Source organism: Enoplosus armatus, chromosome 9 (genome assembly GCF_043641665.1).
Source record: "Enoplosus armatus isolate fEnoArm2 chromosome 9, fEnoArm2.hap1, whole genome shotgun sequence".
Taxonomy (NCBI): Eukaryota; Metazoa; Chordata; class Actinopteri; order Centrarchiformes; family Enoplosidae; genus Enoplosus; species Enoplosus armatus.
Window position 1 is genome coordinate 4,246,113 of NC_092188.1, and position 14,920 is coordinate 4,261,032.

A 14,920-nucleotide genomic window follows, 5' to 3' on the forward strand; every position below is an offset into this window, starting at 1 on the left:
AGGGGGAGGAGGGAGGGGAAGAGCTAAAGAGGAGGGGAGGGGACGAGACAGACAAGGGAGGACCAGTACGAGGAGAGAGAGAGAGAGAGAGAGAGAGAGGGGGAGAGAGATACGGAGGTCCACAGACAGCAGCGGCGTGCAGCATGCAGACTGGCCGTTGACGCTGCCGCTGGATTGAACACACATGCACAGACACACACACCCCTGAGGAGTGTATGAGACATGCCCAGGCTGCTGTCCATGGACACACACACACTGGCAGGGCACCAGAGAGGAAATACAGCAGACCCCCGAGCCTGAGGAGCTATGGAGAGCAGCATGTTCTTTGGTGAGTTTTTGTATTTCTGCGTTTGTTTGGTGTTGAGGTGCATCATCTCATCCTCGTGTTTTCCGCGCAGGTTCCTTCGTAAATGTGTGCGTTCTTACTTGTTCTGGATAGTGAAACAGAAGAAGTGCTGGTTTCCATTAAAGGAAAAGAGCATGAAGTTACACACCTAGTAGACCTGTGTGTGTGTGTGTGTGTGTGTGTGTGTGTGTGTGTGTTCACTGCATGTGCTTTATTACAGTCAAATGCAGAGTATAAGTGCACCCCCCCCCCCTCTCTCCTAAATGTAAATGTGTTCCAGCCTGCCTGTTTCTTGTTCTGGAAAGATGGATAGGAGAGCTGGTTGCTGTTACAAAAGAAAGAAAGTGTGAAGTTGCACACTGAAGGCTCCTAACAATGTTGAATGGACCTGCTCACCAGGTAACAACCTTCCTCGTGCTCTGCTTTATTGGACCAAATCCCAGCTGTTGGGAATCCAAGCTTTGGATTTCACTGTGTCTGTTTGATCAGCTGACTGTCCGTAGGAATGCCATATAAGATCGGAGTTGCCGGCCTGGAGAGCCACTTGATATTCTGTGTAGGATATTTAGAGACATTTAGAGAAAGGCCCCCCTCCATTAGTTTTAATGGAAGAGACTGGAGGAGGCTTAGGAAGACTTAATGCGCGAGTGGCTTCTCGTCAAGAGCTCTTCTCACGGCTGGCTTACAGTCACATAGGAGGAATAATTACACAGGGATCCGGAGTTCTGAGGGGGTGATTTGTTAAATGAAAGACTCTTTTTTTTTTTATCCCGGGGATTAAAGCGATCTGAAGTTACAGACCATGGCTTGTAAGAGTGAGAAGGATTTTCTCTTGTTATGCCATACACAGAAGAGGAGGAGGGGGGAGGGAGGCGGGGGGGTGGGGGGGTGGAAAAGAGCGCTGGGAGCTTATAAATGAATAAGCTGTCAGGTGCAGAGACAGCTTCAGCTCTTTAAGATCCACCGTCGATGTCGGTCAGGTGTGCAGCTTCTGGAAAGCAGAGTGAAAATAAAAAGGTGACGCAGGTCTGGTTGGATGGATGAGTTTGGAATTTGGCCCCGTTTAACCCAAAATCATGAGGAGTGGAGAAGCTTGCCGGCCCTCAAACCAAAGAGGGTCCAGTTCAGGCAGGTTTCTCTGGTTGGTGATGCTTGTTTTGTCTGCGCTTTTATCAGATGAAGTACTATGAACCATCTTATCTCCACCGCTCAGTGTAAAACAACAAAAAAAAAACAAAAAAACAAGAGAGGTAAAGGTCACTGTTTGCGTACAGGATGTGCGTCGTTTTAACATTTATGAATGCGATCCTGAGTGCACAGCGCAGAGAAACTAGATGGTATCTCTTAAAAGATTAATAACACTGTTTGTTCACCAGCTTGGCATCGCTGCTATTAAACTGGAGCGTGTTTTCTGTTAAAGTGATTAATATCAGGTGACGTCTCATGAGAGAAGCCAGAGACTTTTGACCTCTCGGGAAAAACAAGACGCCGAGATGGAAAAAAACAAACAGATCTAAAGGAAACGTCCCTCTTGCATTAAAAGCTGTCCGCGTACATCGAAACCAGGCAGTGAAAAAACAACGTTGAACCCAGCAGGCTAATAGGTCTTGAGTGTGTGCTGCAATCATACAAGCTATTAGTGTTGTTGAGCCGAAGGCCCGGAGGAAATCTCTCCGGTGTGTCTGGCTTTGCGGTCGGCGTTTAGCAGCACGTAAACGTCTTTTTGGTTAACCTCAGATTACAGAGCGCATGGGAAGTGATTGTTGGATCTGATTCAGGGACAGCTGTGTTTATTAGTGAGCTACACTCATGACAGCAGCAAGAGCTACAGTATGCTAATCTGAAGGGGATGCAGGCAGCGTGTGTTATGTAGCTGGGAGCCAAAATGCACGCAGTATGCAACACGCTGGTGAGATTTATGATGTTTCATAAGAGTACAGAGCTTATCCTGTAAAGGTTAATTGGAAAATCAGTGAAAGTGTAGCTTTCAAAAAAAAAAACGAGAGAATGTTTTAAATCTAGCCTTTGTAGTCACTTTGTTCAATTTAATAAGGGTGAAATGATTTTATCCTCCTCGCTTGAAGGGAAGTGCTGATCTCAGAGCATGTTAAGGGTCACAGAATACAATCAGCAAACTCCATGAAAACACAAAGGTGTTAATCACATCCAGAGCGTCATCAGCATACGAATGACTTCTCAGATTTATCTAATAATTGGATTTTATGTTTGCTGAGGGAAAAGGAAGCGTGTGCAAGAGCCATCTTTGTATTTTGAGGCTCTCAGCCTCTCTGGACAGATCCTATCGCAGGAGCAGCCAGGTTCAGGACACTAAGAGGAGGCAGAAGGTGGAGGAGAGCGGCACAAGATGATTAATTATTAATGCCAGTCGGCGTCCTCCAGACATCATTTTTACTCTCTCCCTCTCTCGACATACTGCCGCAGGAGTAAAAACGCTTGAGCCCAGATAAGTGAATCTTTCAGGAAGGGCAATGCAGAGGACGGTCTGAAGCACGCCACGATACAGTAGCCAATACACATCCTGTCCAATGAGCTGCCCCTAATGTCTCACACTGTATGTGCTGCATCATTAAACACGGCCTCAAAGTGAATGGATAAACAAAGGCCAGTGGGTAAAAATAACTTTCATCAATTCTGATCTGTTTCAAATGTTTCCGGAAGTCAGAGCTCATCCGAGTTTTTACATCATTACGCAAAGCAGGCAAAAACGCATCCCCAAAAAGCCCCCAGGTTCAATGTGCATCAACTGGTTTGTGGTAATTTGATTAATTAAAATGATGTTTAGGAATATGCACCCCTAAAGCATAATGCCAACTGACATGATAAGGTCTTTAAGCTGCATTCGTTAGTCTTGCTCAGCCTCTTGGAGGAAGAACACTGAAAGAAACTGAAAATCAGACACTGTTCACATATTATGACTGTATAAATCTGATGTGTTAGCAAACTGTTTACACATCCAGCAGATATGGAACAACATTAGCATTCATTTGGAGTCTCTGGCGATGAGAGAAATATAAGTGCAGCTCACTTTCCTACTAGGTCTGATTTGATGTCCGCCAATTATCCGGCTCTTTAGCTGCTAAATGCTCACAAGCTAGTCGCTCACTTTGTCCGTCTGGCATGGAGCAACAAAAACAACAAGCTGAAAGATGCTAAACCGCTCTGTATTACAAAGGGGACGTGCAGAGTTGGGTATAAAAAGATTGATTAGTGCAGCTTTAAGGCCCTGCTTTCTAACTGATTTTGAGGCACTGTCCTGAAGAGTCAAAAAAATAAAACCTTCATTATTTCAGTAATACGCTAACGGTTATGTTTAAAGTGGAAGTAGAGTAAATCAAATTTCTGAAGGATTGTGCAGTAGTGTCAGTAGGGGTCAGCTGGTCTCAGGTTTGTTGCAGAAGAAGAGCAGCCTCTCTCTGCGTCTCTCTGTGTGGCCTAAAATACAAATCTGTGGCTACGTTTTACATAGACAAACATTTCACAACCTCAAACACTAAATCTCACATTTAGCCATCACATATTTGCTGTCAGCGGCCGCATGAGAGGCTCACAGTGAGAAACCTTCACTCAGCTACAAGACTTCATTCACTATGTAAACAAATCAGTACTGTGGAGATCGTATCGAGGGAGCAATACTGACATATAGCCAGGCTTTTCATTCCAAGGACATGTTGCATTTGTTTGGCTTTGACTTTGACTCCTGACAGAAAAATAGAATATAAAACCAGGCTGAAGACAAAACTGTAAATCCTTCTTTTTGCCATGGTTTTGTGCTCTAACTCCCAGGCCACTCAGACATCTTCTGTCGTGGTTTTAATGGCCGTCACCTGCTGACCTTTCAGCGTAGAGCGACTCTCCCGAGCGACTCTCGATGCAGAGTAGACGACAGTGTCAGCTGGGGAGACTCAGCCCACCTGGGCCCTGCACTCTGCCCATGGAGTCCAAATTTAGAAGCTGTCGACAGAAGTCAATTATGGACATTTTTTAGCCTAACTCAGTCAAATATTGACACTTCTAACAAAGTGATAATTACGGATGCCATCTGTGCTTTTCTGCCGGCGCCTGCTGTTACAAGCTTTTTCTGTCTCAGTGCCGGAGTGTCTTTAAGTCAGCGTGGTGCTCAAAGGTCCGGGTTAGAGTTCAGAATAGCAGCCACGGGCTCATTTTCCCCGCTCTGCTTTATATTTTGCACTTTTGCTGGTGGTGACGGATGATCACGCTTAACAGAACTGAAACACAAACCCGCTGCTGTGGGCTGGAATGTGCTTTTGTGTTCGGGCATGTTTGCAGGATCGCGATTGTTTCACAGCAGGAGACAAAAGAAAATCAATTTGCCTTATTTTACCTGAAACAATGAGAGGTTCAGGAAGGTATGTGAGGTTAGAAGAGGTTAAATCCACTTAACAGCAGACACTGTGTCCGGTGAGGGAAAGTAAGTACATTTACACCAACTCTCTACTTTATTTCCATTTTACACGGCTTTTCACAAGTACTACTATAATATAAATATACTAGCGATACTTATTTGACAGCTATAGTTACTAACTTTCCTTCCAAATTTGGATTTTTAGGCACGCTAGCAACTCGGCTCGATGGATGGCAGTCATTTTTGCTTTGGTGCACAGAAAGTGAATTTAGTGTAACAAGTTTAAAACGTTTTTTCTGCGTCTAGGAACAAGTGTTTAATGCTGATTAGCATGTTAGCATGCAGCTGCTTCAGCGCTCGTCTGTGTCGACACAGGACGCGTTCAGGAACGGTATTGAGTGTAGTAACCTGCGTTTTGGCTGGTGACGACAGCTGTATGGATTCAAATTGAAACGTATCGGTTCCATCGGACGACTGAAAAAGGCAGATAAAACTGTGTAAACATGCATTAAGATGGTGAACGCGGTAAACATCATTAGCATGTTAGCATTGTCATCGTGACCACGTTAGCATTGCTGACATTTTAGTGCTTATTACAGCCTCGCAGAGCCGCTAGCATGGACCTGTAGACTCTTGTTTATTCAAAACAGTATATAACATGTGATGCACTGTTATAGATTAAACTACCCACAATATGAAAAGCAGTTAAATTAGCTCTTCTTTGCTCAGCTGCAACATTAAAAAGTGTATCATGTAATACATACAAAAGGGCCCATTGTGTACATCTATCTATGTACTACAAAAGTAAACTTTTGAATGTAGGACTCGTACTTGGGTGTTTTTAAATGATTGTAATTCTGTTTTTACTTAAGTAACATATCTGAACGCTTTTTCCACCAGTGACTGTGTCAATAGAAAAAACTTTAAAGACTTTATTGTGATTTCTTGCTCACTGGTGGAACTAATCACCTCTGAGTGACGTTACAGAATAGAAAACTCACAGGCTTCAGCCCCGGTGACATGTCAGATTTCATCTCCTATCACTCAGCAAACCAAACACGGCCCTATCAAACAAATTCACATTTCAGTTTGTCACTCTGCAGACTAATCCCACACATCAGCCCTGGTGTGTTTGAGCGGGCTGTTTTGACCGCGCACGTCAGAGCTGTGAATGGTGGATTTGGCTGGGCACGAGGTGAGGCGCGCCTGCGGGCTGACGTCAGGCCGGCATGTCGAGAGATGGCACGGTCGGGTGATCCCTGCAGAAGGACATGCTTTGCTAAAGTTGGGACTAGGACGTGCCTCCACATGAGAGACGGCATGTGTTCTTTTTCCAACAGATGGCAGCGCTGCGGCGACTGGAGGGAGAAGACAGAAGACGGAGTGAGAGAAGGGGGGACAGTCTGTGGTTTTCCCCTCTTCTCTTCTCGTCTTTATGACTTTTGCTTTTTATTTACCCCTTACCACTGCCTGGGGACCGAAACGTGGCAAACCTTGTTTTTATTTGTCTCAAGACGGTGGTTTGATTCTGGATCTGCCAGCGCTTTAGAGCCATGCTGGCCCACAGTTCCACTGTTGTTAAATGTGCAGCGATAAAAAAAAAAAAAATCATCCCTCTGGTTCTCATTACAGCTTTGTGAAATGGCTTCTTTAATTTCTAATGTTTTGGAAGGCTGCAACGGTTTCTCTGCTTTTTTTTTTTTTTTTTGTTGATCCCGCCTTGTTGAAATCAGCCCTGTGCTGTTTCCAATTGGTGGTTTATAAAGCGCTCTGCTGGCGCGGCGCACTCATATGACAATAAAAGTGAAGTATTTACTTTTGTTTTTCCTAGAGATGTGTGGGCCAGGCCTCTCTTGCCATTGAATCATCTCATAAGACACACTGTGCCTGCCGCAGTCATTCCAAATCAGCTATTTGTGGGGACAATTTCAGAATGAGAACATCTGTTTCGGAGAGATAAACATCATCGCAGCATCACGCAGTGGTCATCTGCATGTGCAACTTGTTCTCAGTACATAATTTGGGTCTGATTGTGGATTACAAGAAGAAACTGAATTCAGAGCATTCACGAGCTTGCAGCCAGTTTATCACAGACTCGGTCTTTGAGCCAATTAACAGTAATGGAGACCGTTCTCTTAACCATGGGGGTGGTGGTGGTGGTGGTGGTGGTGGTGGTTCAAGTGTTGAATACTTAAAAAAACACAAGTAGCAACCTCAGACTGTACTCCATTACAAGTAAAAGTCTTGCAATCAAAGCGTATTGGTAAATATAGTACACAGAGGACCTGCTATTGTTGTTATAATCTTAACATACCTGGTACATGTTGCACTGATGAAGAAAATGCCCAAAATTGGAGATATGATAGGACATTTGATGAACATCTTGCACATGTGACAAACTCATCTCAACTCACTAGATATTTAGGAGCTTTCAACCAGCTCAGAAAAGCTTGCAAGTGGACCTTGAGTTGAGATTATTTTGTCTCAAATATCATACATTCGGTGGGAAAGCCTGGAAATTTGAGGTTGAAAACTTATTTTTACTTTGAAGTGATGCTGGATATTTTGGGGGATTTCCATGCTATCAGATGAGTTACAACCCGCTCTGCAAATTTAGAAAAGTTGTTTTTACTCAGGCATTAATCTAAATCAAATCAACCGGCACTGTAAGCACTGGAACAAGGAAGGGATGACTGCTTTGGCGGCGCAGGTGCTTCAGAGTTAAATAGATGACCAACACAGATAAGTGCAAAGAGACATTGTGTTACAGTCGACAGACCAAACAAACACACACTGAAGGTTCACTTGGATGTAAACCGAAGGCTTTTGGCTCAGGCGCCTGACTCTGTTGCTGTCTGCAGTTCAACATGTTGCCTTTGCTCTCCCTCCTACAGGTAACACATGTCAAAATGGCCTCATGCCTGCCCTGGTGCGTCCCACCCTGCCTGCCATCCAGACCTCACTGGGCATGAAGCAGTTTCTCCCGTTTCCATTGGATGCAGCCTCGGCGGTCCGCCTCTTCCCAGGATTCAATGCGGTGAGTCTATAGTGTGTCATGTGACCTGCTCACAGGCTGTCAGATGCTGTTTGACCCTCGCTAAGGTCATTCTGAAGGATACCGGTGTTTTTGAGAGGGAGATACGGCTGATTTTGTATGTTCAGGATTCCATATCTGTATTTCTAATCTCCACATATCTCTAAGATATTCATATTTGGAGACATATTTATTTAAAGCTGTTATCACTGACTCAGAGCTACGTACAATAAGCAACTTTTAGCTTTGACCTCATTCGTCGAGTTCATGTATCTGTCTTTTATAAAACACCTGATCCATCTCAATAAAATGATGCTTAGAAAGCTTTAATGCAAGAAGGAATAAGATAAATGGTATTGGCACTTAAGAGGAGTGCATCTCTCTGTGTTTTGTTCTGCACATTTATCAATGTTGACAAGAAAGAAACTGTTTAAGTTGATCTCTGACCTTTTTGGTGTATTTTTATTATTGAAAATCATATAATTTTGCTTTTACTAATACAAAAACGCAGAGAAGCATTCACGGTGTGATTATTGGGATACTTGCTCTCCGGATAGTTTGCATGTTCATCTCTATCTTTGGGATTTAATGACGGCTCCATCTTTAGCCTCTAAGACCAAAATTCATAAAGCGAGAGGTTATTTCTCGTGGAGGAGCTTGGCTGCCGAGTACAAGTCATCTCCTTGTTAACAAGCACATCTGTTTTTATTTTTAACTCAAACACAGAAACATAGTTTATCATAGAAAATGCTGGAAACCAGTTGGCACCCTGCTTGTCTCGCTGCAGTACACAGCAGCTCCGTCCAACACATGACAAACATTTATTTTAAATGTTCAGTGAGCGTCGGTGCTTCGAATGTCTCTTTGAAAACCTCCATTATTTGTGAGGGTTAAACTATCAGAGCAATGAAAGCGAGCAAAACATGCTCCATGTAGCACTAATGGCTAAGTTTTGTTGATTTATGTCACCTCATACTGAGATTGCAATATGGTGTGCACCATCTGGAGGAAGCAAAAGTTGAACTGCAGAAATGTTGCCAAGCAGTGCAAATAATTTGGTAATTATTCTACTGGTCTGTAATTTCTAAAATGATTTACAAATCATTTTCCAGACATTTCCTGGAGAGAACAATCGAATTATTGGAAAAACAGAGACAGTGTTTAATTGTTATACTTTAATTAAATCATTCCAATTGAAAGCTGATCTTCAGCACACAGCAGGTCAGCTGGACGAGCAGAAATGTGAAATTTGTCCACATACAGTTTCCAAAATAAATATTTACTCGGGTTTAAATCGAGTATTTATTTTAATGACTTTCCTTTTTTCCCCATAATTCGTAACAAGTAACATAGTCATTGGACGGAAACTTCCTCGGACAGACGTGTAAGAAAGCAGTTTTTAGTCTTCTCGGGTCTGTTGTTGAAAAGAATCATTGCGTTGTCTTTGTGTTTGCGTCTTTTCTGATGCCCGTCGTTACTGTTGTTGGTCTCCAAAATGAGCCCTTCATTTCTGATGTCTTTGTATCATATTTTATTAAACTAATGATCTTTGGGTTTTGGATTGTTGGCCTTTGGGAGTCGTGACGGACATCTTTTTACATTTTACTGTAGCAATTGGTTAAGGTTAATGAAAGATGGTCGCCCGGGTTTAAGAAAAACTCCACAGTGACTTCTCCTGTAGCACGACACAACGCGTTTCCAAAACCTGGACTCAAAACACAAGCATGTAGCATTTCTCTCACTCGAAAAAACCTGTGAACATCAGCAGAAATCAATCACCACAGCATAACTGGCAAGACAAATTAGTATCATATACAGTGAATGTTTTTCTAGGAGACGGGGTCGCTGGCATCGGATGTGACGGTCGTTCTCCGGGTGTCCACCGGAGTCCACTGACTTTGATCCCTTCTCGTTCTGCGTTTACTGTTCGTATATTATTTATCTGATGGTGGAAATGGTTCCATTGTGTTTGGAAAAACTGACATAATTCCTTTAGAGCTCATTGTTTTTTAGGGGTGTCACATTTCAGAGGCAAACTCTTCTCCAGTATCAATAACTGGAGTAAAGCGCCCTCTGAAATGCAACGGCAGCATGAGGTTACAAAGACCTTATTGGATTTGCGATTGGTGAAGCGCTACCTTTTAAATGGAGCACTCACCCGATGTGCACTTACTGTACCGGGACTCGTGTATACACTCGTATAGATCCACTGATTTTCTTTTTGAAAGTAGAAAGTAATTATGCGGAAATATGTGGCCTCGAATCAGCGAGGTCATCAAAAAAAATACGATGACTCCTGGAAAAAAGACGGATAAAAACCCTAAAAGCGTTTTTTTTTTTTTCAGTGTCTTCTTTTGAATTATGGGGATAGCTCAATTTAAAATCTGCTGGAACGAGAAGTTGAAATATGGAGCACAGCTGGAGTGAGAAAAAAACACGCACATGAAGGAAAAAGTGGGGACATCACGGAGAAAAGCCCAGATAACTCACGGGAAGACAGATTGTTTCTGCAAGGAGAGCTCCATGAGAAAGTTCAGCTATACTGCGTCTCTTTTTTGTCTAATCTGTATTTAACAGACTTGTCTGCAGATAATGAGTAATACACGGGGAAGCCTCCAAGAGGTGGAAAGCTGATACTAGATTAACGCAAAGTAATCACCTCTTGCTCTCTCTCGCTCGCACACACAAACACACACCGTTCTCGATCTTTCAACCCTTCGCTTTTCTCTCTCAGCCTCTTTTTGTCTCTGAAACTTTCCTCCGAGCTCCTGATTTCCTAATCAGCAGCAGAGTGTGATGCAGTTGAAAAAGCAGGAGTTGACACCCAAAGCTTTGTAAAGGAGTTCATACACAAGTTACTGTTCTACATTCTGTTGTGCTGCCGACACAAGCCCCCCCTCCCCTCTCTCTGAGCGCTTTCAACACCAGTGTAAGTTTGGTTTCAAGGGCGCAACAAAGGAGCCTGTTTGCCAGCTTGTAGGTCTGATCGGGTTTCTTTATGTGTCACACAGCCAGTTGCTTGCTGGGTGGGAAAAGATGCTTTGCAAATCATATAAACAGTGCTGGAAGAACTGAAATGTCAAACCAGCGCCACAGAGGAAAAGTCCTGGATTCAAACTGTTACTTGACTAAAAGTAAACAAAGACTGTCAGTAAATTGTATCTGAAGGAAAAGTACTCAGTGTGAAGAAAGTGAAAACCTTGAATCGCCAGGGATTTTATTTTTTGCTTTCAGATTAGCTGAAGAAGGAAAGAAATGAGGACAAATAGAAAGAAATAAGAGAAGAAGCGATAAGGACAAAATGAAGGACAGGTTGAAGGAGGCAGAAAGGAAAGTAAGAAGCACAGAAGGAAAGAAATAATAAAAGAGGAACATAATAATAAAGATATTAGCGATATTTTATGGGTTTAGCTCATGTTAAATGTAAAATATAATGTATAGAGGACAATATTTCCCTCTGAAATGAAGTGTAAGTACAAAGCTGCACAAATGGAAACACTAAAATACTTTATATTCTTAAGTAAAGTCAATAACTTTCTTAATTTTAACTAAAACTTACTTTCCACCTCCACATATGGGCGATGCGGCTTCAGTCAAGCAGTTTATTAGAAGATGCAGATCTCTGATTATAATTGTGCACAGAAACCAAACAGCTGTTCAATTGAGTGCAGCAGATTTTGTGATTTACAGATCAAGCTGAAGCTAGTTTCCATCTGCACTCCCACTGAACGCACACTCACTTTATATCTGCTGAGATGAGGTCAGATTTGCTTACGTGCCTCCGGGGCTCAATAAACATTTACGCTCCCTTATTCAAAAAAACCAAAAAAAAACCCAAATGATCCTATAGACGATGGTAACAGTTCTTCCATTAACACACTGCGGCACTTCATCCTGGGAACAGTCACATTATTGGAGGTATTTTTCAAATGTAGCACAAAAGAAAATAGAAACTAGTGACAGCGTGTGCGTGTTCACACCTGCATGAAATGGGACTAATACCAAAGCCTCCTGTTGAGCCTTTGCACAATCTTGTTTTGAGCTGAGTGACTGACACAATCAGGAAGTCCTTAGCCGGAGGGAAAGAAAAGATGTTTGTTACCCCACTCTCTTTCTCTCTTTCTTTCTTTTACGCCCTGGTGGGCCCCTTAATACAAGGAAATGTAACAGAAAAATGTGGCTTCGAGACATAAAGAAAGACTTGGAGCACGTAACCACACGTGCTCAGAGACAGCGGGGGTGAAAAGGTCTTTCAGGAGGCTCCAGTTTGAGAGGAGCTTCCAGAACAAACAACGTGACGCAGTAGAACAAGAAGATTAGGAACATGTTGTCTTGTAGCGGTCATCATGTTTTTATTACCAGGTGTTGAACAGTTTACGAGCCACTTAGTATCTACTCCTGTTTCTTCACTAATAACAACACATGGGTCGCTGATTGATTTGATTGATGTGCTTTTACAGATCTATCTATCTATCTGCTGGCTACTTACGTGAGACATAGGGTCGGGTGATATAACCACATACCTTATATGATTTGTTAGCTTCCTCATATTTGACTTTACTATTTCGACTGAGGTAGTTATCCCAATATCTGTGGCTGTATTTGGCCTTTTTAGACAATGTTGTGGATCTTTGCACCATACAAACAACAAATTTGTGCCAACAAATTACTGATTGTGATGACATATGTTTATGGGATGTCAAAGATAACACTATACATTAAATCCAAGCAACTTGTTCGTATTAGATTGATTTTCAAATTCAAAGTTGTTGTTTTTTTCTCTCCATGACACTTTCCAGGCAATCAAAATTGCAATATAAAATTCCATTATGGAGAATTTTATCTATATTTCCAACCTAGTTGAACCCGTCAGACTCAAGGCCCTGTTTCAACATGTCAAGGAGCTTTAATTAGACAGCACCTTGGCTTAGCCTGTAGATGAATATATCAGTGACACATCTAGATGAAATGAATGAAAACATATCTGGTGCAATCAGACCTTCTGGCTTTTTGTCCAACATAACATACCTCATCATCGAGGAAGAGGTTCAGCGTTTGCTTTGTTTCACTCCAGGTCCAGACTTTGGATTCAGAGCAGATAAACAACGAAGAACAACGTGTCACATTTCATTGCGTCCTCTTATCGCTGTCGGATGAAAGACTTTTCTCAGCCTGTAAAGAAGCGATTTAATCCTTTAACTGATGTGAAATCGCGAAGATGATGCTGCTGTTGACCTGTTTTGAAACTCTAGGCAAGAGAAACAGAGAGTGAGCTTTGGACAACTTTTGGGATTGCTCTGCAACTTTCAATTGATTCAGTCGTGGAGGACTTATTGAAATTGCCACCTTGAAAGAAATGGAGCAAACCAGAGAAGAAAGGGGGGGGGGGGACCTCAACAGGAGCGAGTGAGTTTTGGAGTGTAATGAAAGAGAAAAGTGAAAGGGGGGAAAAGTAGTTTTCAGTTTAACAGAGTGGAGGGGGGGGGGGGGGGGGGGGGGGTACATGTGGACGAGGAGGTGTGTGCGTGTTTGGGTTGTCTGTCTTTGGCCCTGAAAATAACATCCATCTTGCCCGGAGCCTACATTTGTCTTGGAGAAACAATACAAACTCCATTTCCCCCTGCAGAGTAATCAGGAATGTGATTTATCGATTCTGTGCGCAGATCTGCACGCTGGGAAATTGCTTGGTAGTCCTGCAGCAGCAGTGACACACAGGCCTCGGTCTGCACTCTCAGTCCATTTCAATGTGTACACGCCCTCGCTAAGTCAATGTTAGCATCAATGGCTGTAATGGAAATGTGCTCTTTGACAGGACATAACACAGTGAAGTCAGAGGAGTTCTTTAGTGCTTTTAGGGTTCTGGAGGTAAAAATCTAATTTATTCTGTGTATAGGCAACGTTAGCTGACTGACAGCTGGAGCACTTCCGAGCTAGCCTGACCTCTGAATCACCAAATCACATGTTTCTGATTCATGTAGGTCTGGTGTTCCCCTGGTTGGAGAAAACAGTCGAGGTTTGTAGGTGAGGTTAACCCTCCTGTTGTCTTAAGGGTCAAAAAACTTCCTGAACTGGAGTCACAATTCGAAAAAGTGAATCATTGCCCTTTTTTTTCTTATTTATATAAGCGCTGTACACCATCAGGGTACAGAAATAGCTGTTTTTGACCCAAACCATTTACAGATGAATTTAAGTGTAAACAAAATGATTTATAGCAACAATAAAACTCTGTGTTTTGTCCCCAAATGACGAAGCGTTGAATTTACTACAACTCTGATTTGTGAGCAGCTTCCTCTCCATGGCAACGGAAGCTGAAAAACAAACAAACAATTTCTCATGAATTTAAGCTGCACTAATCAATATATCCATATTACCAATAAATCAAATGACTGTGTGTAATGGGAAAGCTGTCGCTTGTATTAATGAACCCACTGAGAATTTATCACTCGACTTCGTGAAGCATTTTAGCATCTTTCAGCTCATTGTTTTCGTGTAATTTCCAGCAGCAGCAGGCTGTTTTCAAGGGGGAAAAAAAAAGCTCTGATGAATGAATAAATAAACTGAACGCAAACTTCCCTGAATGGCACACAGACGAAAAGACCACCTGGAACATTAGCAGCTATACAGTCAGATATTCTAACTCCAGATGAACGCTACAGTTGCTGTGTGTCTGCAGGCTGTTTGCATGTCTGTGTTGTGTTTACACCTTGTCACGTTGCCCCCAAATGACCAAAAAAACTGTTGGCAATAACATAATTTCAGAGACACTGACATTTAATCTAATCTAATCTAACCCTACATATTTATATATAGTCTAAGAGACTCCTAAGCTATTTTGGGAACATTCAGAAAACTTCAAAAAGGGGATTTATGGTTGGTATGGTCTTTTTTATTTTAGTTTTTATTGTTGAATTTCAAATGACAAGTGAAGGGATTGCTCAAAGCATGATCTGTATGACGATATAATGAAAAGAACAAAGGGTGAGTCAGGGCTGTTTTGCAGACTTACTCATTTGATTTACACATGTCCCATAAACATCTAATGGACTCTATAAATTGTATTCTCGGGGAGGGGGAGGGGAAGCACGCGAGCCAACAAAAAGGCGGGGAATGATCAAAGCTGGAGAGCGAGCTGGACCACCACGGTGCCAGCCGCCTT

The 14,920-nt window shown here is 42.5% G+C and overlaps 1 protein-coding gene across 2 annotated transcripts in view; it reads left to right on the plus strand.

Moving 5' to 3' along the window:
* The first annotated feature begins 306 nt into the window (after positions 1-306).
* The window catches only part of znf385d (zinc finger protein 385D), a 60,649-nt gene continuing 46,035 nt past the window's right edge, over positions 307-14,920 (plus strand). For both annotated transcript variants that reach the window (XM_070911901.1, XM_070911900.1), the window contains exons 1-2: positions 307-328; positions 7,625-7,767. In XM_070911901.1, coding sequence (XP_070768002.1) covers positions 307-328; positions 7,625-7,767 — 165 coding nt within the window. The remainder of the gene's footprint in view (positions 329-7,624; positions 7,768-14,920) is intronic.